The sequence below is a fragment of the Chelonus insularis genome, unplaced genomic scaffold (assembly GCF_013357705.1).
Source record: "Chelonus insularis isolate UGA/USDA-ARS -01 unplaced genomic scaffold, ASM1335770v1 contig_41_pilon, whole genome shotgun sequence".
In the NCBI taxonomy this organism is placed as follows: domain Eukaryota; kingdom Metazoa; phylum Arthropoda; class Insecta; order Hymenoptera; family Braconidae; genus Chelonus; species Chelonus insularis.
In genome coordinates, this window is record NW_023276571.1 from 294,620 (window position 1) to 322,278 (window position 27,659).

The following is a 27,659-nucleotide window of genomic DNA, read 5'->3' on the forward strand; positions in this document are numbered from 1 at the left end:
CAACAATAAATTTAATATATATGGAGACTAAGTCTTTTCTTTAGGTTGAGCAAATATTTTATACTTCTTGAACGTATTTACTCTTAACAAGTTGAAATAGCGTAGTAATTTTTCATCAAGTCATCGTACGTGTAATCAAAATCTTTAATATCTCATACAAAAAGAAGATTGAATGCTGAACTTATACCATATCCTCAAGCACACAATATGTTGCACTTTTCCATTAAAGTTTAATAAATATGATAATCTTTTAAAAACATGACTACTAAATCTCACATTCAACACAACTATTTCAATCTTTCTTGCAGATTCTAACAAAAACCACATCTTTTACAGACAAATTAAAAAGTTAACTATTCTGTTATTGATATTTTGATAATAAACAATTTATTATCAAAAATCAAGCTTAAGGGTTGAGCTATCAAACATTTTATAAAGCAGGACCATAAAATAATGCGTCACCTGTGAACATTGAACTCCCTTTTGTGTTCAAACATCTCTTCCAATATCGTATAAACATGTTGTCAACTTGAAGACATTGCTCTCGCACTTTTATACCAGATGGCAAGGACCTTTCAATAGCTTTCATCGCAACAGATAACTGCAGTAATGAATAGTGAATGGTGATTATTATGTCTTCCTCAGGTGTAAAACGTTGAGTTATTGATTTCTCACTTGGGTCATGTTACTCCCTGACGTCTCAGCACCCCTTGAACTCCAAGTAAAACCTGCAAACACCTGCATCTGTATATATTCTCAGTTATTTACTATGTCTATTTACCAGTAATTTAAACATTCAAATCTATCTCTCTATTCTTTCCACCCAATAGCTTGACATATGTGAAATCAGAATCATATAGCTTGCACTACACATCAACGCTCAATTTGCATTTCCAATATCTAACAGCTGAATCAGAATTCTATCTCACTAAATTTACCAATGTTATCTCAAAAAAAAACTGACATAATTCTAAATCTGTAAATTGAGCAGATAGCTCTAACAATTGGGTAGATATTATATTGGCATAACGTTTTATCTAAATGTGATGATAACTATTGTTTTAGGATATGATTTGTAGCATGAGGAATTGGAATGTTGAGATGAATTCTGAGATTGTATGATAGAGAATGTTTAACATTTAAGGAGATTATAAACAACAGTGAAAATACAATTAGTTTTATAGAATTAAATAAGCTTACCATAAATAAAATAATACGGAAGCAATATGAATGATGAAAATAGTTTATTTTCAGTTCAAGCACCCAGTATCCGTTTAACAAGATAGCCCGGAAATGCATAGAGTGCACAGCCAAAAAGTAAAATAAGTAGGAATATTGAACAACAACAAACCAGGCGCCATTTATAATAACGACAAACAACAAAGCAAAATGCTTTCCATGGATTGCGGAACCAGGAAAATGAAGTGTCAGGTCGGCTGTAACAGATAAAATAAGATTTATTAAAGTTTATTTTATTTTTTCTTATTAATTTATTTTTTTTTTTCTCTTTTAGATTTCAGGCTTCAGTGTGCAAAACTTTTGAAAGTAGTCGAGTAATTTTATTGGACATTAAAAGAATTTTTTATCAAGAGGGAAAAACTTTTTGTGGTTTCTAAAGTGTAAATATTTATTGACTTTTAATAGAAAAACTTTATAAATGGGTGCGGAAATTGGAATTCAAAATTTCAATCTGTCGTCATTTTTTAAGATCTTGAGAGTTGTGAAAAATTATCTTTAATGCTTGACATGAAAAGAAGAGTAGGATGAATAAGCTAATAGATGAAGACCATCGGAAGGTAGACAAATTGTCAAAATTTAGCATTTGTCAACAATGACCTAATCACGACTCTGATGTTTATTTCTGTTCGAACCAATTAATCATGTTTAAATAAAATGAGATTCGTTAATAATTATCATTGGAAATTAGCTATAATCAATTTATCTTCAGTGCTGTTAAGATATTTTATAGCCATCAAAGCTACTTTTTGAACTATCCTATTACTATTCCATGAGTGCTATGTCAGGAAAAGCATCTCAAAGATAAACAATCAAGGATTGTCAATTTAAATTGAAAGTTATTGATAGCAGTGAACTATTTTTAATAATAATTTAATAATATTAATCATAACTGACTGTTATTAATCACAATAAAATATTATCAGTAAAAATTGATTTTTACTAAGAAGTTAATTGTGTGGAACTCACACCGCTGTTTGTTATTAACACTGTATTTAAATGAGTAGTTTATCTTGTTATATTATCAATGGGTGAATTTAAACTTATATTAATTTTCTAATTTGTCTCGCATATTTAGATAAGAACTTTCGTTCATATTAAAAATTGATTCTTAACAAAACAGCGTATAGAAATCAGTTTAAAATAATAGTAACACGCGATCTCATTATTGTTGATAAAATCAACATTTTAAGAGCTTAGTTCTCTTCAACAACACATTAACGAATGAAAACACTCTATTGTTCTATCCTTTCTCTTCATAACATGTTATCTTATACAACGATAAAATTATACAATTTGTTATACATTAGATGATATGATGATATTTACAAATAAGCTGTGATGAAAATTATCATCATGAGCTGGAAAAAAAACAATAATTTATATTTAATTTTTTTGATGAAAATATTTTTTTGAAAGATGAGTTAGTAAATTGAAAGAGATAAAAATGGATAAATTTCATTTTTCAAATATCGATTTAAACTTACTCTGGTGGTGCAAGAGGATTAGGTGGATCTCGACCTTTTCCCACTGGTTTCTCGTCTGCTTCTGAAATGGGAACCAAAGTCATTTCCATTTCCACTTTACCCTGTAAAGTCATATCACTGTTATAATGTAGAACTATAAAACGTAACATATAAAGTACAGAAATTTACAACATAGTTTCCTGGTTTCTTTAATCAAATCATTCTCCCCACATGTGGAAGAGAAATAGAAGTGTTAAAGTTAACCTGTAAAAAAAGTTATTTACTTCACAATGAAGTCATATCTACTCTGTGGTTGTTAATCTTGAAATGTAATAAACTAGAAATGGATATTTCCATCAGAGACAAAAAATTTGTACTAAAATACTAGAGTTTTTACACTAAAGGTGTAATTTGGAATAAAAGTAATTTTTTTTTTTGTATTTTTATTTTGTGACGGATTTATTCTGGATTATTTTAGAATATTTTTTATAAGCAAAGAAAATTAATTAAAATAAGAAAAAAGAATGTTTAATCAAAAATATTCTTTATAATTGAAGAATAAGAATTACTCCAATTAGGAATCCATTAAATAGGCACGCGCCACCTGGTGGCGAATTTTATAACTCAAATAAGAGTAAAATTTACAAAGTAATGGTACACGAATATCAATATAAAAAGTATTCATCGAAATTATAAAATGCGTTGAATATATGAAAAATTTTTTCATAAAAGAATCTATTTGCAAATGTTCTGCAAATTTGTTATTTGTCTCCACTTGCAGGATATCTAAATGACATAAGTGTTGTTGATTAATTGCTTGTACCATCCCAGAATAAGATTCACTTATCTTCGTCGAAGATTGCGAGGTAATATAAATGATATATCAAATTTCAATTTCTCACTCAACTATCAAGCATGTTATTCCATGACAGAATCACGAACTTTTACCGTCAGTATATCTGAACTATCACGCACTCACTAATTTTCTCCATCAAATAGCCTAAAATTAATCATCTAACTGATGTATCGAAGCTGATAACAGAAACCATTCAGAATAATTTCAATCAATTCTATTATTATATTGCAGCACATAATTATCAGTAAATTTAATCAACATTGTGTTGTTCCATTGGTTGAATAATTGTTGAATTATTGATTAAAATATGATCAAAGAGATGACTTTTTACAATAACTGTGCTTGATCCATGCAATGCGAGAATCATGAACACTATGATTATCAGTATAACCGAAACACGTCATTAGAATCAATTATATCCGTCTTACACAGGTTAAAGGAACACATATATCTGAAACTCATGCTTCCTACCAGATAATCTCATGTACTAATTCGAATCGACTATTATTAGGACTATGATAGATTCCATTGTCATTGGATAATCTTTGTTATACGATAATTGTATAGCTCTGGCAATCTCAGCTTCAACCTTATCATTGGTTGCTCCAGATTCTTCCTGATAGTAATTAGTGGCATTCAATGAATTAGCTGTTCGGAACTTTAGATAACTAACACTTACTATCAAGTATAATTCTATTTCTATCTTTTCCCGATTATTATCTAAACTTCTAGAACCCCAATAGCTACCTCCATAAACCAACCCTTCACAGTCTGCTAACCATTCGAAGTTTGCGTGCTATAACTAAGCTATTTTTGGATATTATTTCCTTTTTTATTGAAATATTTATTCATTTTAATTAATAGCATATAAACACATTACTTTAGGTTATTATCTTAATTGCTACACTGTAATAATCCAATTTTTTCATGATACTTTGATGTATGCTTTCTACCAATGAATTAATAAATATTCAAAATTTTCCATTCGATTTAATTCTGGAGTACTCAAGGGATCTATATTTTTCTTCGTAATATATGATATGTAATTATATGTCAGGTGGAAATAAGGGTCGCTCTGTTTAATGATAAATAATTAACGCAATGCTAGCATCTAGGTCTTTATAAACCATGGCTCTAAAAAAAAACCTTCATTATTTTATTGTTTATTTTTATGGCTTAAGCAGATCTAAAATAACTTGATCTCCAATAAAATTATAATTTACTGGATGATCTAGTGGACGCAATCTGGCTATTTATTTTCATCTTTAAGTTGAAAGCAACCTGACAATTTGATCTACTTTTTGGTTGTCAATCATTGATAGTCATTAATTAAAAATAATTTCCTCACATAATAATGTTAAACTGTCTTCAACTTATCTATAAAACCTAACTTGAATTTACTAAAAAAGTTTATGAGTCTTAATAAGTATCGTCATGTTCCAATAATGAAGCTAAAAATGAACATAATTCCTTAACTTCTTCAGCTAATTGTCTTTAAGGAATTAATTATGGTGTACTACTTTTTTAAATAGAGTTTTAATATTATTACTTACTAGATAAACCAATGAAATTTTTATTCACTTATTTTTAAAGAATAACAAATTAATGAGAATTGTTCAGGACTACCCTGTCCCAGTTTGATGTTAATTAATTTTTGAAAAAGCTCACCGCTTGAATATATTCTCCATTTGTTGAATACATGAATGGCCACCATGCTTTTGTTCGTCTAACATTAAACAAACTGATGGTTGGTGATGCTGGGTCCATAATTTTTAATGTACAGTTTTTTGAATTGGTACTTCCTCGAGGCATTCGAGATAAATCCAATGTCAGGAAGCCTAAAATGATAATTAGAATAATCGATTTGGAATAAAATCATTTATTTCTTACTCAAGCTATTGATAGTTATTTTTAAAGATAAATTTTATTCATAATTTTTTTTTTAAGATATTTAATATAAAACGTGACTTCTTGAATTAGACTTTATGAAGACGAATTTGTGAGGGCGATTAATGGTAGGGCAGTAGTCATATAGATTGATAAGAGTCAATACGACATTTTTGGGCTTTCACAAAATCTCAAATAACCCTGAGAGAAAGAAAAGTCGCTTTGTCAGCGGTGAATTGCTCTCACCATGTGAGAAACATCCCCTTCTGTCTTTTAAACGTTCAGAGGGTGATAAGGAATGACAAAAACCAAGTAAGAGCATGGAAAAAAAAACTTTTATTTCTTCTGAACTTAAGCCATAGAGAGATTCATGTCAGCCAGGATATCCTTGGCCTAAAGCTTATGGAAATAGTCAATCTGTCATTATGTTAAAATCATTAATGATCGTCTTTATAGACTATTTCAGGCATAAAAAACGTATGAATAATAAGTAGGATTTTCAATAATGTTAGTGGGAAGAGACTTATTGGAAATAATAATTTTTTTTTTTAGAAAAAAAAATAATAAAATGAACAGTTGGTGCTATTTAAGGTGTTAACTTTTTGAGTATTTTAATTATCTAAAATAAAAAATTAGTTTTTATTTTAGCTTTTAATAAATGCAATCCTATTCTGAATAGTAAAACTAGATGAATAAATAAAAAAAAAATTTTGAGCTTCTTTATATTCTCAAGTACATAATTTTTTTAATGTGAAGTTTATCCATAAAATCTATATTTTTTATTTCATTTTTATTTAACTAAATTAAATAAATGTTTTATAAACATCAAATAATTTTTAATGTTTAAAACCAGTATTTTATTTAGAAATTGATATTAAATTTTATTATTTTATATTTTATTTCCACCAACTTAATTGAAAATATTTTTTTTTAATTTCAAAAAATAATATATTATTCTCCAAAGCTATAAAAAATTGCAAAACCAAGTCTAACCCAAACATTTATGATACTTTAACTCTAATACTTGTCTTTAGTCAACCCTGTGGCAAATAAATCCTTTAATGTTCAAACTAGGTAGAAATAGAATTTATAGAAGACATAAAACGGTTTTTGAAAGGTCCAGTATATCCTGGTCATTAAATAATAAAAGTTCAATAAAGTAAAAGAACTTTTTAATAATTATTTAAATTGTAATAAAATTTACCCAGAAAATCATCTGGAGAAAAATGATCACTATCCCACACCTGTAGATAAAATTTACATGGTAACTTTTGTTCTGTTGCATCTCTTGCAAAAACAGACAATTTCTTCTTGACAATCATGAGATGTTCAGACTTGGAATAGGTAAAACGGAATACAAATCTCCAGTTAAAATTACCTTCACCAGTCAACGAGTTGTAATGAATGTCTGTCTTCTGGAGATCTTCATACAAAAGCCAACTGAAAAAGAAAAGGTTAATAAAACTTCAAATACCAGAGTTCAGAGTTGTGGTTTTAATCAAGTTTAAGCAACATCCGAGTTTATATAATTTGTAAGAGCATTAAGTGATTAAATCTCTAGTAAGCTTAACGTTAGAAAAACGAGTGAAATTATATAAATCTAGATATAAAGAGAAAATGTTACCCTTTGACGTAAATGTCTGAGCACTTTTCTCCAGTTAAAAATTGATTGTCTGACAGTGGTACATCCTCAGTGTTCCAAATGATAACTCGTAGTTCGTATTCCTCCGGGATTTGAGGTGAAATGTTTATGGGTGGTTTTGGTGGTAGGTCATCGATGCGAAACATGTCCACCCAAAGCTCCAATTTACCCTACATCAACATACATGATTAGTCCAAGTATCCACTCAACTTGACGATGAGACAAATCCACACTCAATTAATGACTGATCAAACAATCATCATAGTTATAGTAGATTAATAGTTTTTGATTTATAGTTTCATGGTTCATAGAGTTAGTCCATGTCTATAACTGTTCTCTAAAGAAAGTCATTTATTTACTTGAGATCACTTAATAGTCACTGATGATAAGTCAATATTTATTAATACATTTTTGAGCTTTTCAATGATTGTAATTATTTATTGGTGATAAAGCAATGATAAAGTCATGCTAAGGCAATGCAAAAATGAATTAAACTATTCCTTCAGTAGGTGTGCATGTTCATGAATGTTCAGGAAGTCGTGACCAGATTTTTCCTAGACGACAACTTGTGAACATATTGAGATATCGACTTTACTCTGGCAGCAGTCAGTGCGTGTTAACGTCAATATAATGCTATTAAATTCTCAGTAGAATTAGTTCTACCATTTTTATATCATTAAAAATAATATATTTCTATCAAACTTTCTCAAGCATTCTTATTATAATTTTTTTATAAAATCGAGATTAAAAAAATTGCTACTTTAATTTAAAAAAGAAAAAAATGTTGATAAGAATGAAAAAATACATGGAACAAATATCAGAAAGCTACTAGTGTGGACATCTATGGTTTCATTAACTTACTCCAAAAAGCTCTGTTTAAAAATCAATTAGAAGAATAAATTTAAAACCACAAAAAGTTGTGCTGATATAAAAATTTTTATCAGTATTTAATCAGATCAAACCTACTTGTTCAAGTCCTGGTTTTTTAGCATTGAAAAGTGATCTTCTTTCAAGATGTTCAGGCACTAATGCCACTCCACAAATAGGAAATTGTTGCCAGTGATGAAGAATGTGTAAAGCCATACACTCTTGTCTCTCTAAAACAAGTGAGTGAATTATATTTCTTCGTTAAAATGATGTATATATATAAAATATGAAATCATAAACTTCATAAGCTTAAGGTATCATGTATGCTATTATTTGAGATAACTCTGTTTAATGATGATCAATTTTACGGTATCAGAAAAGCATAAAGCTGAAATCTTTTAAATATTGCAGTATATGAAACTGGGGCAAGATGTGATACTTGATAACTTTACTTTATCCATTCATCCATATTCATGCATGATCGTTTATGATGAATATATAATATTTATGGATATAAATATAGAATAGCATCTACCATGGACATCATTACCTATCTTATGTGTAGGGGAATTAGAATAGTTCAAAGTGACTAATTGGAACATTCTATTGATAATCAATTGTTCAATTAAGGAGCAAAGTCTATTCTCTTCTTTACTGATGCTTCTTTGAAGCAATAATATAAATAAATAAAGAACAAATTGTATCAATTTTTCTACGAATATTTGATGGTATAAAGTTCAACCAATCTATCTTATTTGAATTTTTAAAAATATTTCTTTGGAATTCATAGAATAGTGAAGAATTCATAATAGATCTGTGAAATTCATGATAGATGTTACTATCTCAAGACTAAGCAAGAACTTTAAACTGATAGCCCATTTCTCACGTTACCTGACTCTCCAACGAGATCCAAACTTGTTGAGAAAGTGAATTTCTGTTTTCCAATTGTTGCATTTAAATGTGAGAATTCTGGCATAGGTAATTTATTTTTTCTACAAAGTGATTCTAAAATTTGCATTGGTTTCTCACGATCTCTCCAAGCATTATATCCGGATGTGCTATATGTTCTAGAAATACCGCAGTGACCACGATGATCACTGTAGTATCGATTTTCAATGTCAATTTGTGTTTCACCAATCAAGTCATCAACTGACGCTGCATCCCAATCCCACACTTGAATAATTAAGGTATGATCTTTGGGAAATTCTGCTTCGATTTCAAAGCATCTATAAATTCATTCATTTACATCAAACTTACATAATTTGATTCAATGGATCATCAAAGCAAAAAGTTGCAAATTATTCATCAATTTGTTTTTCTATCAATACAACATGTAGGATACTTACTTGCCAAAAACAGGATTCAGTTGATTGGGTATATAATTTTTCTGATCATTGATGGTAGTTTTTCCAAGCTTGATTTTTAAATATGGATCAGATTTTCCTGTCAATGGATCACAAGGATGTAAATTGATTCCTAGAAAAAAAATAATAAAATTGTGAGTTCAATTAATTTTTTTATGATAAAAAAATCCACTTGCTGATATAGCAGATGTGTGCTAGTAAATGGAGAGAATTAAAGCGTGAAAATAAATTGGCACTTTAACGGTAAGCTCTAATAGATCAGTGAACCGATTGATCTGAGACTTTTTAGAGTAATTATTTCTTACCCTACAAGAAAGTTTCCTATATTGCTAGGATAATTGAAGGATTATAATTGAGAGTAGTTAATGAATTTTACTCTTCACTCTGTCCTATGGTTAATAATTGTCTCGTTGATTGAATTGTAGAGCTGAAAGCTCAGTGAAAGGGATGATTGTAGTACATAATATGGTGTAATATTCATTAATTTAAAAATTTCTATTCTAAATTTAATCTTAGTGCTTAATTAATGTCTCTAGATTTAAATAAAAAATATAACATCTCTAGAAGTATGTCATGTTGATTAAAAAATCAAAGATAATCTTATTAACTCATTACATAATTCCTCATAGAATATGAACAAATTAGTCCAATCGATAATCGATCTTAAAGGCTTTAGACAAATGACTGACTTAGTCACGTTAATCTCGAGCTGATTGGGCCACTCAATACATTTTCACTCCATGCCAATCTCAATCCAGTGATGAAAGATAATAATGTAAGTGACCACAACTAATACGATTAAATTAAAACTATTATCAGTCAAGGTATTGATATATTTCATTTCTAATAATATATAACTACTTTTCTGAAAGTAGTCATGAAGATTTTAGAATCATTAAATTTATAAATAACAGATATTGTACCTTTTACGACATATAGTCGGACAATGAGTTTTACTGGCTCCTGATGCGGATAATCTGCTAAAAATCCACTTGACACACTCCATCCATTTTTAGTTTTACATCCAAGATTATCCGGATGAGGCCATGGATAAATTGAAATATGACCCTGTAATTAAAATGAATCGATATATAAAATATTTAATTATTTTATAAATTATATCATGAAATCAATTAACTAATCTTTTGATCTTTTTCTCAATTATTGAATTAAATATTATGATTGTAGTGAAATGGATACCAATTATATCATTAAAGGTCATATGTTTCAAATTTAGTGTGACAACAGAATGAATTAAATTTGGCAGATCTAAATTTATCAAATTATTTTGTGTTTGGCTGACATCCAAACATTTAGCATCAGTGGAAACTAACATTTACACAAACAGATTCTTGGTGTCATCAAGAAAATATGAAGATAATTGGAGAAAAGTTTCAAAGGAATTGTATTTAATTAGTTGTTAATTGAGTATTGAATATTGGAAAATAAAGTAATTCGTTTCATTAATGTTGATGCTGATGTGTTTCCTGGTGGAAATAATGAAGATTCAACAAACCTTAAATTTACCAGCATAGTTTTTTTCATCTTGTTCCGAATCGCCGGTTTCTTTTCCTCTCGATAGCTCGAATGTCGTTAATTTATCTTGGAATCCTTCAAACTCTGGTTGCATCTCAAGCTCCGATGAATAAATCTAGGATTCATTGAAGAAGAAAAAGGTTCGTTTTTTCAAGAAAGTTGGTATATTGTTGATAGAGATTGATGCTTATAAATGAAAATTTTTTAAGTACTCTTAAAAAATCAATTGGTAAACTAGTGACATTTATATTAATTTATTTTTTAGAAGATAAAAAAAAAATAACTCCACTCACTCTTCATATAGCATTTTACCTTAATATTTCAGACGTTATTCATTCAAGCATACATCATATTGTGTAAATAAAATTCCAAACACTTAATGCTACGTTATCTTGAAAAACTATATTACCTTGAAAGTAGCAATTGGTTTTTGACCAGGAGCAATAACTTTTTTCTCTCCGAGCTCTCGATTTTTCTCTTCCTGAAAAGATAAAAGAAGAAAAATATATTACTGACATTTCCTAGTTAAACCTCTGGAAGAATATAACACAAATTTATCTGAGAAAATAATAAGCATGACATATAGTGATGTGAGGGAATAAAAAATGTATTTTTTGAAATAAATTTTCCAAGGAAAGACCTCGAGGGATGCGAAATATTTGCTCCACCAGTCATAACTCTCATCCTCATCATTTCCATAATTTTCTTCCTCATTTTTCTCTTGATCTCTGCTATCAAATAAAAATTTTCTTGTAACATCTAAAATCTTCATCATGCGAGAAGGACGATCCACTTTTGGAACCTTTTCATAACTAATCAAACTTTTCTTTTCTTCTTCCTCAGGATCATAATCGATTGGAAGTGGTACTAAAAATATACATGGATGAAAGTTTCAACTTATCATCATTTTTAAGATAATCATAGGCTACTTACATATCAGCTCTGATTCCGATTTTCGTTGAAAAGTCTCACCAACTTCTTCTCCATAAATTAGATAATTGTATTCCGCTTCAGTGATTAATTCTTCAAGAAAAATATGAGCTGTTGGTACGATGCAAACACCAGCATATTTTAGACAACCGAATTTCCGGAAATCAAAGACTTGGATGGTGATTGGAGGATAATAAATATCTTGTTCAGGCAAATCCTGTTGTAAAGAAAATAACATCATCAAATACACTGTAAATTAACTTTGCTTGAAAGGTTAAGAAATAATTTATTGCATTTTAATAATTATTTTTTCATCATGTCAGTAATTAGTTCATCATCTCAGTGGTGTTCATTGATTTATTTTGAGCTTTAAATCAATCAAAAAAATTTTTGATACCTAAATAATCGTCTTGAGGAATTTTATTCAGCATTGTGTCTTTATCTGAATACTGTGGGAATTGTGTTCCAATAAGCCTAAAGGTGGCAGCACTTTGCAGACATATTTATACGAAAAAAAAAAATTCCGACTGTGTCCTCACTTTGATTTACCATGAGCTTTTTCGATTGATGATGTGATAAAGTAAAATGTGTAAGCGAATTATGTGCATGTAGATTTATCGATAGGATTGATATCTTTGACTAATGGGTTTATACATATACATACATGTATACCACAGCTATGTGAACATGAATTTTCGATTTTTCATTGAGACTATTTAGTCTACATTAGTCTCAGAAGATAGATTTCATCAAATAATTATAGAATCTAACGTGATCAACATAAGATAGAGGGCGAAATATGCTAAGTTTGTAGTCATTTATTTTTTTGAGGTTATATATACCATTTTGATAAATTTTAGATGTAAAATACCTTCAAGAAGTGATCTCCATTAGATCCTATGTGTAAGAATAAACTTTAATTACCAATTCAATGACGACATGAGAATGATGAAAGTTTGGAAATTTTTTCGCATTTTTCATTATTTCAGACTTGACATGGACTCCTGAACACTCTATTATTATTTGAGGTCGAGTCACTTTGTTGAAATAAAGTTTTCTCAGATCTCTTACACCCCAAAAAATCACTTCAAGTCGATGACTTCTCATAGTGGGACGGATATCATCAGGCAGATTATAAATTTTGATATCTGTAGAAGATTCTTCATCAGCCTCTGTTACCTTCCAAGCATAAAATAAAGAAAAGATATAATAAAAGAAGTGTACGAATAAAAAGTTATCTCTAAAAAAGTAACATTTAACTTATAGACCAACAACTTTGAAAGTATCTTTTGTAAAAATTTGTACAAGTGGTAAGAAGAAGTATTATATAACAGACAAGAAGTGGTTGTAGTTTCTCAACTGCAAAATTTTTTCTACAGCTGCTTTGGTCAGCCAATTCTTTGTTGTATGCAAGTTTTTTTATTAAGTGTCGTGATGCTGGGTGTTATATACCTTACCTATATACTTATAATTTTAAAGAAACATTAGTTTTATAGTTTTAGAAAGTTAAGATTCCTCTACAGGGAAAATCTAGTTTTTATATGCATTCCAAGTCCTTCACCGAAAACCCTTTTTTATATCATCCCTGATTTCTAAAGTATGAACCTTGGACTCACATAAAAACACTTCCTTTAACCCTATAAGCTAGACTTCAACCCTTCTCCTGGACCTTCGGGTCAGCCCTTTAAATAAAGCTCCTTCCTTCAATATCCAGAGACTTACTTAGAATCTATCATCTGAACTACTCAGATCTTCTAGATCGCTCATACAACAAATATTCTGTAATATCGTGTACCTATTTACTTGACAATAAACGAATAGATTTAAATAAAATATCGTCCAGTCATTGGGAATACAACATGGGTAATCTATTCTTTTTTTTAAATTAAGTTTTGGTCAACAATGCTACTAATATTTGTAGATCAATAACTTATTATTATTCATTACGACCTGAGGAAAAAAGGTAGACATGATCATATATGAGAAGAATTGACTACATATATTTCATACATGATTTTATTTGTTTCATATAATTATTTCTCTTGTTTATTTTAACTTAAACAGACTATGAAATGCGTATTTTCTTTATCAATTGTTATTCATATTTTTTTTATTAACGACACGAACAGTAGTATAATTATGATCTAATTATTATGATATGTTAACATGAATCTAACCTCAAACTTATATTATCAATATTGAGACGACTTACGTTGAAATCATTAAACAGCTACCCTTAAGGATATATTTAAAATAAAAATTAATCAAACTGAAATCATTCATGTATTCATAGAAATGTATACAATTTCAGTAAAAAATAGCCATAGAATATAATAAAATAAACACATTTTTTTATGATAGTTTTTTATTGATAGACACACATGATTATATAAAATTATTTATTTTTATGTAGATAAGACAAATTTAGTATATTTTTTTCTTAACATTAAGTCGAGATCATTTGAATGTTTACATACATTATATATGTATGTATAAGTAAATCAGAGTAAAAATTTTTTGCATTGATTATAAGCGGATGAGATATATAAATTATGTCACTTTTACTGATATTTATGATGTAATAGATATAGTAAATTCATGCTGAAATTTGATTGGCTGTTTAACAATGGCATCTGTAGTGGTGGATCAGGTAAGTCCCGTTGGCAGTAGTGGGGTAGTCGAACCTTTCCTACCAGTATACATAATAGGAAAGTCCGAAAAGTCAGAATTACCCCTCACTACATGATCCAAACGGCAAATGATCTCTGTCTCTTTCTCTCTCCTATGTTTGATGATCATCTGAACGTCCAAAAATCACAGTTACACTTCCATATGGGATAGAAGATTCACTTGAGCATTTGTCCTTATTGAGATGATTTCCTTACCATATTTTTATAAATGAACGCTTATCTATTATTTTTTATGGAAAAACACATATTTATTATCGCCATAATATTTGATATATAGATGATTATTCATAGCTGATTTTTGTAACCAGGAAAATCTACCGTCATCTGTCTCCAATGAGCCTATAACTCCTTCTGGAAGGATTATATAGATATCATCTTCAATAGTTACAGCAATGATTTTTCCACATGTTAATTCGATCAATTTTAAATTCGTCACTTTATACTCGTAAAATGTTTCCAAATTAGTTCTCTTTTGCGTCACCATCTTGATGCTTATCAGTATCTTGATATCTATGCACAGAGCTAGAAGAGACGATCCGTATCGCTTGGCTGCTGAATCGATAATGATTTTTTTACGACGTATATTCCGTTATATCGTATTTTGCCTTGATTAATCATCTATTACGCATGCGCACGCGCATGAGTTTTCAGCGCCTGTGTAGAAACTTGAGGCTTTGAGAAGCACACCTAGCAAGCAGTTGATAATGCTAAGAGTATATTCTCTATACATAAATCCAGTTCGTTATCATATACTAGATAATAAATCTGAGAGAGATGTAAACAGAAGATTGAGTCTTTGATTTCATTTAATAATACATGGACCAAGAATTTATATTTGTTTATACTAATGGTATTTTTCACCATCGCCTAGTAATTAATCTAATTAGATTAATGTTCAGAAATCTTCACATATATTGGTGGAACAAAACAGATAAATATTATAGATCAACCAAAACATAATTAACGAATGCTACCAAAATTTTGGACCACGCCCTATTTTCTAATGCACCATATGTACTCAAAAAATTACAGCGTAATCTCTGACATTTTGCTTAGATGATTTTGAGGATTTTATACCATGATCAAACACAATTCTGTATTGTATTAAATAAATTTATTTACTGAATCTTTAATTAAATTGAGTTTCACATAGTTTTTATCGTTATATAAAAGTAAACAGGATTAAATAAGATAATAGATAATATGTTTTTAACCTAATTTTATAACTATAACGTTTATCTAATTGTATTGATTACCACTGTCACTTATATTTCACTTATTCACTATTTCACATTATTTATAAATACATTACAAAAGAAATCGTTCACGAAAAAAAAACGAGTAAAGTTATTTGTTATAATGTTTTAGGAGTAGTGTAGTAGCAAGTTTAAGGTTGAAATGGTTATTGGAGATGTGCATCGACTGATAGATCAAATGGTAAGCTCCGCTAGCAGTAGTAAAAGAGCCTCGAAGTCCAGGCCTATTCATGAATAACATAGAAAAAAGACACATAGTTTTTTTTCTATGATACTATGTGATAAAGAAGTCGACAAAATCTCTCTTCACTACGTCATCTAGCTAGGAAGCAAAGATCTTTCTCATATAGGATATGTCTTTGATCATTGAATATGATTTTTTTACCATACATGATTCCATGCAATGTCACATAACGACAAGCAAGTGTCTGCTGTCGTTCCCACCATAATACTGAAGATATAGACGATCGTTTGAAGCTAATTTCTTATGCCAGAAAAATAGCCTGTCGTAATCCACTTTCGATGCACCAAGAGTGTTTTTTGGTAGAAGTATTTGAATATCATAGTCAAGTGTTGCAAGGAATTTATTCCCAACTAATGTTGATATTATATTCAAATCTGTTACTTTATATCTTCGGAACACGTCCAATTCATTTATTCTTTTTGACATCATCTTCAAGCTGATTGTTAATTCAATCTCGATATATAAAAATGAGGTACTAGAGTGAACGACCTGGACCGCACGACAGTCGAATCAATTATGATCTGTTTTTTGATTACATCTCATTATATTGCATTTATACATATCGTTTTTCACATTTGCCTAACTTTTTCCCCCCTCTATTACTAACACTTTTCACCTCAAATATTTTTTTGTGTACTCATTTAATCGAAATAGTTTAATTGTTTTATGGATATTCATCTTATTCAGATATTTATTAAAATTAATTTTTACAATCATAAATAATTTGCATATTGAATTTAAACGCGAATTATTGACATTAGTTAGGCTTATTGAATTAGGGGAAAATAAGATTGATAGAAGTGGCATGGAATATATATGTTAACGTTAGGCCCCTTTCTTTCTTTAGATCGATGAGAGAAAGATCAACGCTAAGTTTCAATGTAAGTCCCGGAATCTTTCTCTTACTCACTCTTTCCAATGGGAAAGATGAAGACAGAAGGCGTACATGTGTCGCCTGGAATACATTGAAGTCAACCAATGCTTTTTAACTACAAGATTTAATGATAAGCTACTTGATGCGTAAGCTTTTAACGATAGTATAAAAAATTTTTTAGAAAATAATGAACTAAAATTTCAGACAAGTCTTTTCTTGTTTGAGAAGCATGGATAGACTACTTCTTACAATCTTATACCACCCGGATATTCAAGTAAAAGTGATCGCTGGCCAAACAACGGCTACTCAACTTTGCTACTGGCGTGTGAAGGCTGTAAAAATTTTGATACAGCCTTATTAGTTTATAAACAAATGATCCGAAGCTCAATATTTTGATAGTTTATATGAACATGAACAGAAAACAAATATCAATTATATCTGCACATTATTGAGACCATTATTATTTGATTTTATTCATTAATAAACTTACTTAAAAAAGAGAAATATGATGAATGACATCTTTTTAAAGTCATAGTTATTAATATAAATCAATTAATCTAAAGTTTTTCTGACTACGTAATCTTTAATTCACTCAAACTTAACATTCACTTAGTCTTTATCAGTGTAAAATAAAATAAATTCAATTACTCTATACTACTTGAAATAGTCCAACTGGTTACTTTGAAATTGAAGTGAAGTTTGAAAACTGGATAAGAGTAGGAGTTTGTAGTTGAATATGCAAATCATCTCAACTACAATTTCGGAGTATAATTAAGTCAATTTTACTCGATTTTTAGTGTAAAAAAATTGGTACGTTGTAAGAAAAGGTTTTATAGTAGATGATGAAATAATATTTTAGAATTAATTAATTTGACATTTTTAAAATTTCACATTAAAAATAAATTGAAAAAGTCAGTGGTAAAAATTTTATTGGATTCATCAAAAATGAATTAAACAAAACAATTGAATCACATAAAACTTAACACAGTAATACTGAGTATTTAATCAAATGGTACGCAATTATCGATGAAAAATTTATAAACAAAAAAAAATCTACTTTAATGGGAATCGAACTCAGATTTGCAAAAGCCAAGAACCCCACGGCGCACCGAAGAGGGAACCGCAGAGCTATGGCGACAATGTGTATGAGCAATTCACTTCATTTTGCATTTAACTCGCAAAGTACACGTATTACATCGTCATCAATCGTTAGTCAACAAAAATCATTCAATAATTTATTAATCAAAATTTGTTCTAGTGAGTAAAAAATTTTAAAAAAGAATTATTTAACATTTAGTAGAATTGATAAAGGCAAAAAAAAAAAAATTGGCTTCGATTGGGATCGAACCCTGATCTGCAAAACCATATCCCCACGGACGAGCCGCAGGGCTATGGAGTAAACTACTGAGAGTTGATAACTTTATCTGATATTTAAATTGCAAGATATGTTTATGAAAACCAAATTTGCAACTAATAAACAAAAATCATATGAAATAAATTAGTAAGATTTACTTACAAATAATGAAAAAAATAAACATGAGGTTATAAATTTTTTAATGAATTTATTGTTTGCTGTAAACTGTCAATATATATCAACCTTAGAACAATTAATCTTTTAGTTTTTGCATATATGCAGAGAAAAAAAGAGGTAAGATGAAAGCTGAGATGATATTCATAAAACTTTGTGCTCATTAATTAAATAAATCCATAATTCAAATAAATTACCAATTGAAGCTTACTTGAATGAGTTCGAAAGCTGCTAGTACGCTTCCTTGAAAGTCTAATTCCGTGAGAAGATTATACCAAGTCAAAGTCGGTGGGAAATCTGGTGGAGAATATGGCTCATCCTGAAAATTGACAACTGGAACAGCTACGCATCTTCCAAAGAACTCTTGGGCTCCCTAATTATCATTGTAAATAGTTTGACAGTTGTAAATAATTTTATTACAAATCACTCACACATCTTCAATCGTTTATTTGAATTGAATATAAAGCTTGAAAGCACGTACGCATAAATCCCAATCGAAAGCTTCAATCACGACCCTTGGAGGCATTGATTTGATACTTTCCTTCATTCCGTATAACTTGATTGACGGAAATACTAGAGTTTCATCCCAAACAGGAGCCAGACTTTGTTTAATTGACTGAATAGAAAACATTGATTAGACTTTGTTTCAACTAAAAATTGCTGGAGTAAAATTTTTGAAGAAAGTCATACTCTTGTCGTAGCAGTATATCCATGGAACATTACTCGAATAAATGGATCCATCAAACCTGAAGGATCTAGTCCTGAATCAAAGCGACCTTGGAAAATGTGAGCACGAAGTTGGAATTTCTGTTAGAATAGGTCATAAAATATTTATTTGGGAACAATAAATTTCAATATTACAATGAATTAATAGTCATTTTTACAATTGTTTAATTAATAATAAACTTTTATTACTTCAAATCAAACATATGAAATTTACTCTACCCGAGTCACAACGTAGTTCAAAGTTCTTGGAAACGTTTCACTGTTTATGAACTGGTTAGCATCATACCCTTCAGGTATAACATCCCAACATGCTGATGAAAATTTAATGTTTCCAAACCACAAAAATATTTCTATATTGCAAGCACTATAATCCACAACTCCAGAGTGTTCATCAATATTATTCATAAATAAATTGACTCTCTGTCCACACTGTGGTCCACAAGACATTGACTGTTCTGAATAAATGATTTTTGATGCTGGTAGACGTGCCAATGCTACATGTTTATTATCAGACACCATCCAAATGAAAATATCAGGAAAACTGTGCTGTGGCTGGAGATCAATAATAGTTCAAACAATGAATGTCATCTAAATTTTGATGTTGACTTTCCAAGCAATAAAATTGTAAAAAAAAATGTTATAATTACATCTTCAGATATCTCATAAATTTTCCTTAAGTATTTATAAGCATGCAACATGGCAATTTTAACGTAATTGTTATTTTGTAGTTTTCCATTAATATCAATCATTTTGACAATATCCTGAATGCTATTACGACAAAGATTAACCCGATGCCTGTCTAATTTTGTGGTTCCACCACTCTCATAAAATGTTTCCGTATCCAATATCTGGAGGTATTGCATGCAGTAACCTTTCAACGATTCAATAATATCATTATAAGTTTCGTATACTGTGGGATTTCCTACTGCAATAAGCATCTCCAATTTGCTCAGCTTATCTTCCTGAAATGGTTTTAATTAATTAATATTCAAGGTGGTTCAATGTGCTATGTGATACTTGAGTCTATCATTAATATCTACACCTACTCATTAAGATAACTACAAAAAAAGCAAGTAAATTTTTTTGTGGATTTTTAAATGCAAGCATTATAGCTTTTTTTCACATTTAGAGACATTCGTAGTCATTTTAATTAAAAAGCATCAACTGTTAAGCTGTTGTTGGTGTTTTTTAATGGGGTTATAACATTTAATGTTAACCAGAATTACTTGGGTTTCATAATCGCTCTAAAAAAGGTTGGATGCACCTGAGTACCAAAAAGAACGTCTCTAGATGGCGAAGGGGACCAACTGTTTTTAGCCAAATGAATCAGAGAAAGGTTTCAGGTGAGTAATTGTTTGATATTTATTATTAAATTATTCTTATTCTTTATATGATTATTAACAATTATACACCCATGTTGAGTGAAGTTTATTATGAACTAGTTACTTACCAGAAAATTATGAATATACATTAGTATGTTGGAGTTAGAGACTCTCCATTGTAAGTTAGGCCACCAGGATTTAACGTACAAGCAAGGTTTATTGGATCCAATAGGAAGGTAATTAAACTTGCCATCTGTCGTAGTCATTAATCTTGGCGTAGAGCTGCTTTCAAAATCAGGACGTTTCTCAACAATTACGTTGTCTGTGAATCATACATATACATTTCTATTTTAAATTGGTTAAATTCACGTGTTGTCGAAACAATTCCTTAGTATGGATACTTGCAGTTCTTAAATTTTTTGTGTAAAATAAAAATAAAGACTAGTATTGCAAAATTTAAACTCGGATTTTAGGATTTACTCCAACTATGCACTTCAATTTCAGGTTTCACTGTAAGCTTTTCTACTTTGCCATATTTAGAATTCATTCTGTTAGGTCATGTCTGCTATCGAGCTTGCTTACATTGCTCATGAGTATTGTGAGCTTTACAAATAAATTCATGTTGATAAAATTTTCATTCTATTTAAGTTACAACTTCTACTGTGAGTAATTGTTGTTAACAAATGTAATGCTTTAAAGAAAGTCATTAAATAGTAACGAATTTTCAAAATTATTTTCATTTAGTAGAATATTAATAACAATAAATTTAACAAATAGAGAAAAAAAAAAATTAACCTTTTTGAGATTCGAACTCAGATTTGCAAAAGCCAAGAACCCCACGGCGCACCGAAGAGGGAACCGCAGAGCTATGGCGACAATGTGTATGAGCAATTCACTTTATTTCGCATTTAACTCGCAAAGTACACGTATTATATTGTCATCAATCGTTAGTCAACAAAAATCATTCAATAATTTATTAATCAAAATTTGTTCTAGTGAGTAAAAAATTTTAAAAAAGAATCATTTAACATTTAGTAGAATTGATAAAAGCAAAAAAAAAAAAAAATTGGCTTTGATTGGGATCGAACTCAGATTTGCAAAAGCCAGGACCCCACGGACGAGCCGCAGGGCTATGGAGTAAACTACTGAGAGTTGATAACTTTATCTGATATTTAAATTGCAAGATACGTGTATTACAGACATGTGTGTCTGTAATAAATGAGAACCATTTGATAATGAATGTAAGTCCTGATTATATTATGATTATCGTATGAATTAAGATTCACTCTAAAGATTGAGAACTTAATTGATTAATCAAAAAATTTTTTAACAATAATATGTTTTGAAAATTGTGAAAGCTGTTGTATTGTCGACTAGTGTATGAAGGGTACTTTCCAATGTTTGAAAAATTACGTTATTGCAAAATTGACAAAACGTCCTTTATTTAAATAAATTTTTGCATATTATATCATTTTTGTGCTAATACAGCTAGCCATAAGACCAAGCATACGATTTAGATCTTTCATCTAAAATTTGATTTCGTAGATCCAAGTTTACAGTCTATCAATTCCTTTATATTCTGTGCAGCCCGTGTACACCCGTAAAAAACTGAGTAGCCGTTGTTCGGCCTCTGTTCGGCCAGCGATCGTTCTTACTCAAGTATCCGGATTGCATGAGCCTATAAGAAGTATTTATCTATACTTCTGTATTTTACAAGAAAAACGGTATTTATCTTTTTAATATAGAAATTGCTTCGTCTAAAATTTCAATCTTCCATCAACAAAGCAACAATTTGTGCTTTAGTTGAAAATCTACGCATCATATTGAGTTTAAGAATTTCGGAAAAATTTTTGCCAAAACTTATCATCGAACTCCGCTGTTTGACAAGCATATTTTGACTACATTATGCTCAAGGCCATACAGCAGAGTACATTACCACAAAATGAAATCTAAAAATCTGTATTGATCTTTTTCTCATCGATCCAAAAAAGAGGAAGGGGCCTAACTCTGACATATAGGTTCTATGCCACTTCTGTCCATTTTATTTTCTCCTGATCCAATAGGCCTAACTAATGTCAATAATTCGCGTTTATATTCAATACGCAAATTATTTATCTTGGTGAAAAGCAATTTTGATCCATATATTAATACAGGAATGAAATAACAACGAGCTTGAAGAATTGAGATGTGCGCTAATTTCATAGGATATGATAGTAATGAATTTATTTTGTATCTATATTCCAACAGAGTTTTCAGGAAAAGCAGTTAAGTAATGCAACGAACGAGATACCTGTATCTCTATATATGATAAGAAATAATTCGATTGTCGTGCAGTACGCATCGTTGTTTCCCGGTATCTTATTTTCGTATGATATATAGATTATACATCGAGATTGAATTAACAATCAGCCTGAAGATGATGTCGAAAAGAATAAATGAATTGGACGTGTTCCGAAGATATAAAGTAACAGATTTGAATATAATATCAACAATAGTTGGGAATAAATTCCTTGCAACACTTGACTATGATATTCAAATACTTCTACCAAAGACCACACTTAATGCATCGAAGGTAGAATATGACAGACCATTTTTCTGGTATAAGAAATTAGCGTTGAATGATCGTCTATATTTACAGTATTACGGTGGGAACGACAGCAGACACTTGCTTGTCGTTATGTAAAAATGCATAGAAGCCATATATTTATTCACATATATTAAAAATTATATTTAGTGCTCCAATACATGAAAATTCTGTAGTGTTGTCTTTCTTTTAATTTTTTTCGTATATAATAAAATCTTTCTATTTTTATATACGTATTATACGGTGCATTTATGATCCGGTATCACGAGTAGTGAAAATGGAATCAACTACTGTTACAGTTGTCAGGAAAATTCTAATATATTTATTCTAATATTATTTAAGTCCTTTGTACTTTTATATAAAATAAAAAGCTATGTATGACGATGTATCTAATAATAGAAAGAAAATTAAACAGATGTATTGGAATTTTTTTTCAGTCTTATTTTAACTGGATAATGCAATACAGAAGTGGGTGTCATCATAATCGAAATAAGTTTTTATTAAAATATTTTTTTAAAATTATTTTTTTATGAATGCTGTGAAGATTAACATGGTCTTTGAGAGAAGTTGCTACAAATGATCTATTCATAAAAAAGAATGCAGGAATGAACTTGTTAAAACCTGTCCAAACTTGTCACTTACACTTATGACGTCATTAGTGCTTAGAACTTTCTAGAAATGAAAATACCTTGATCTTGGTACGTCACTACTGACGTCAGAGGGACTTATCTGATCCACCAGTCAATGACTCTAGCAATCATTAAAACTATCCCACAAAATTGTGATAAATTTTGTTTTACTACACTTTATCCATAGTTTTTACTTAAGGACCCAACCGAAAGTCAGACAAAACATAAGCATAATTTAAAAAAAATTTATTAGAGCAAGCTTGATCGTTAAAGTGCAAGTTGTACAACGATATGTTAAAATTTTAATATTCATTGGCAATTATAATAGCTATATATTAGCTTGGTTTTTGATCATCTGTCAAAATATTATTTGTAAAATAAGTTACTCACGTAATACATGGTCATAAGTTTCTACATTGTGAGGAAAGATATGACTACCAGCATTGCCAATGTTAATTTCAAAGCTTATAGACTTTTTCATGAATCTTGAACGATCAATCATCGAAGCATCATAGATGATTCCAACAAGTAAATATTCTTCTGTGCTCCATAACTTTCGCTACAAAAATGTTCCAAGTTTTAAATAAATATCCCAGGCTCAATAAATCCTAGTGATCATAGAGAACGTTTATGATGAACACAAATCATTGATGCATATGGTGACTGTTGATTAAAGTTTATAGACTATTAAAAAAAGAGTGGAATAAAAAGTTATTGTAGGTATTTCACTATTTTCTTATCAACTTAAAGTATAGATTAATTTCTCTTTCATATTGCAATAACATCAATCAATCTACAAATAATTTCAACTTTTTGAACAATGTGATATCCAAGTAATTGAGTTTTACCTCGATAATTGGAGCAATGGGCTCAGTATCCACTCCAGAAATGATAGGTGATCCTGAATCATCAATTTCTGTCTTCAGAGAAAGAAGCACTCTGCCTTGATAAATAGGTCGCATGACCTGACACTTACTAGCACAATGACTCCTTGAATCCACGCTGTCACCATTGTAAAAGTGAATAAATGATGGACCATAAGTCGGTAGGAACCCTATCAGGTAGATAAGAAAATAAAACATCATTACAAAGAAAAAGGTTCATCCTAGCGTTTTTAAGGCTCTATATCCAAGTAGTTAGCAAAAAATTCACCTAGACATGTTCATTAACTTCAACTTGATGGAAAATCAAACTGGATTAACTTAGTTACACTTTTGAAGACAGGATTAAAACTATGCTACCAAGTTGGAGACCAACTGATACTCAAACTTATGTTGAAAGTTTATATTCTTTTTATCCATATTTAAATGTTGATTATAAATAATATTTTATCTTGATAAAATAATTGTAGGTTTAGAAAGCTGTTATTAATACTCACCATATTCTCCAGAATTGGACAGCTTTGCTAAGCTGAGTATATTAGTAGCAAGCACAGTGGATCTACAGCTATCAACTTTATGTTTTATGGCGATTCTAACTCGATAGGATAATGGTGGAAACATTTCCGTAAAAATGATTTTTTCATAAAAACAAGCCGTGTGTGTTCTAGTATGCCATCTTGTTTCTCCCTAAAATTTTGTTTATTAAAAGAGTGTGTTTTTGTTTCTTACTTTGTAATTTCATATTCTACGTGAATGGTCCTGTTTATGGTACACAAGATTTTCCAGTAGAAAAAAAAGATCTAATTCTAGCATTTTATTATATTATTCTTGGACTCTCATAAAAATTTGTTATTATCTAATAAAACAAATTTCAGTTGTAAACATTTTAATGTTAAAAGTTGGATGTTTATTTTTTCTAGCTTTGCAAGAGATGAATAGTGGTAAAATTGTGAAGAGTAAAAATATTACGTGTTTATGGTAATAAGTATGAAAAGCGAATTAAATGTAAGAATGAAGGTAGTGAACAGCAACATCAGAAAAAGACATTATTTAATCTCCTTTTTTAGATTTTTTGTGCTGTGCTTTTTGTAGAAAAAAAAAATGTCGACAAATTTTCTTGATGGAGTTTATAAAGGTGCAGTTGAAGCTTTTATTCTTCTTTTTTATACAATTTTATTTTACTAAGTAATCTTTACTTAAAGATTAAATTGTTTACTCAATTTTATGACTTGACTACTTTAAAATAAAATAGTATAAAATATTTTAAAAAGCTCCACTTTATAATGCGTACTTTCAAAAGCTTCTACAATAACTGTTTAGTAGAAAAAAAATTATTTCATTGATTTTTATAATTTGGAGTACGGATTATAAATACTCAGATATTTTATTGAAAATAATCGAACAAAAAATATGTTCTTTTTCAATGAATTATTCTGAGTAACCGTCAACAAATAAATTTATAAAAATGATACCATGTCAATTTCAGTGTACTGAAAAATGTGCTCTAAATATTATGGGCACATGATTTTATAAATTTATCATATCTATCACATCATCTACCCCAACTGATTAGTTAACATGTTAAAACAATTTTTTACAAAGAACAAAAAAAATATTGGACTAACTATCTAAGTATAATCGATATGCTAAATATTATATATGTGTAAATATATGTATGTCATTCTATCACGTTTGAATAGTTGGAAACGAGAAATAATATGTTTCTCCTTAACTCGCTGACATATCGATCATCTATAGAAATATATGTTGATGGTTATTTATAGTATTGGTAGAACTACAAAATGTACTGAAACGTAAAGTAATAAATGTGATGGAGTGAGATGAGCCATATAATTATGAAGAATGACTACTGTTCATACCTTCAATCCGGCAAAAGATATTTGAATAAATGGATTCACTGTTTTATCAAATTCCCCATAGCTACAATTAAAATTATTACTCGACAATCCATCAGCTCGATAAACAGAAAATATATATCGAGCTTTTTGTCGACCCATTGGAAAAAAATTTGCAATTGGCATCAACAAGTTTCTGTAAAATTAATATTTTTATAAATGAATAATATCAATTGAATCAAAAAAAGCAACGAATTGTTGAATTCAAAATTAAATAAAAAAACTCCAATATACAAATAAACATTTATTGCATGGTTGAGATTCTCACTAAAACTGAATAAAACAGCTGATGGTCTTTAAATGACCGGACAGATATTTATCAAACCGAGTCCAAAATAATCCTGATTAATCTAATCAGTTTCCAGATTGGGAAAAAATAGCATCGGTCAATCAGTTTGAGGGCAGCGATATCACAAACATTCAGATAAATAAATGTTTTAAATGTTTAGCATTTTTTTTCATTGATGATTAATTAAATTTTTACTTACCCTTCAATATCTTCTTCTCCTTCACTTTCTGCATGAATCGGCATCTTTTCACCCTTTACATTAATCGCTATGTTACATTTGACATACCCTTTTGGAGTTCCCGTTGGATCTTTTGGATTTGTCAGCATTGCCCATTTATGATAATATTCACGATCTGTTGTAGTAAGGAAAAGAATTTAATTTATCGACTAATGGTAAATTATTAACTACTGATAAAACAGATTTAAAATATACCAACTGCACATAATGATATAAAACATTATATGATTAGTATGTGTACTACTTTATCGATAAAAGATATTACAGGTATCTTTGAGATAAATTATAGGTGTTAAAATTTAAAAAAAAAAACTCACTTGGTTGATCCCAAACTGTTGCAACATCAAATGAAATTCCACCATGAAATTGAAGCCTCAAGTAACGTTTCAAGTAAACTGAGATAGAAATTCTTGTACTGAGAAAAACTTGTATATCACCAGTGAAACTGAATACAAAGTACTAAGAAAAAAAAAAAAGAAATCAATATTAATTAATCTATTAATTATTGATGTTTGAAGTTTTTATACTTCATTAAAGTATGGTGAATCAGTTCTGTTTCGTATGACAGTTTTTCTTTTCTGATTCCCAACTTTAACCACAACCATTGGATTGGCATTTTGAGCGAGATATTTTGCTTCAATTATAGTTATTGCTATTTGATAAACACCACTTTTGCCTTTTTTTCTACCACAATGCAT

The 27,659-nt window shown here is 29.5% G+C and overlaps 1 protein-coding gene across 1 annotated transcript; it reads right to left on the reverse strand.

Annotated features, from left to right (window-relative positions):
- Positions 1-679: 679 nt before the first annotated feature.
- mfr (misfire) lies at positions 680-27,659 on the reverse strand. Its single transcript, XM_035087671.1, has 28 exons — positions 27,489-27,659; positions 27,279-27,420; positions 26,923-27,076; positions 26,399-26,570; positions 25,016-25,205; positions 24,486-24,691; positions 24,028-24,196; positions 20,553-20,746; positions 19,750-20,064; positions 19,322-19,654; positions 19,067-19,183; positions 18,858-18,992; positions 18,588-18,749; positions 12,709-12,963; positions 11,788-12,001; positions 11,495-11,721; positions 11,264-11,335; positions 10,835-10,969; positions 10,242-10,386; positions 9,301-9,430; positions 8,823-9,180; positions 8,054-8,182; positions 7,070-7,257; positions 6,650-6,885; positions 5,227-5,396; positions 2,724-2,824; positions 1,201-1,436; positions 680-728 (listed from the first exon to the last, which is right to left on the reverse strand). Exons 1-27 carry the CDS (start codon positions 27,657-27,659, stop codon positions 1,256-1,258), a joined length of 5,001 nt encoding a protein of 1,666 aa, XP_034943562.1. The 3' UTR covers positions 680-728; positions 1,201-1,255.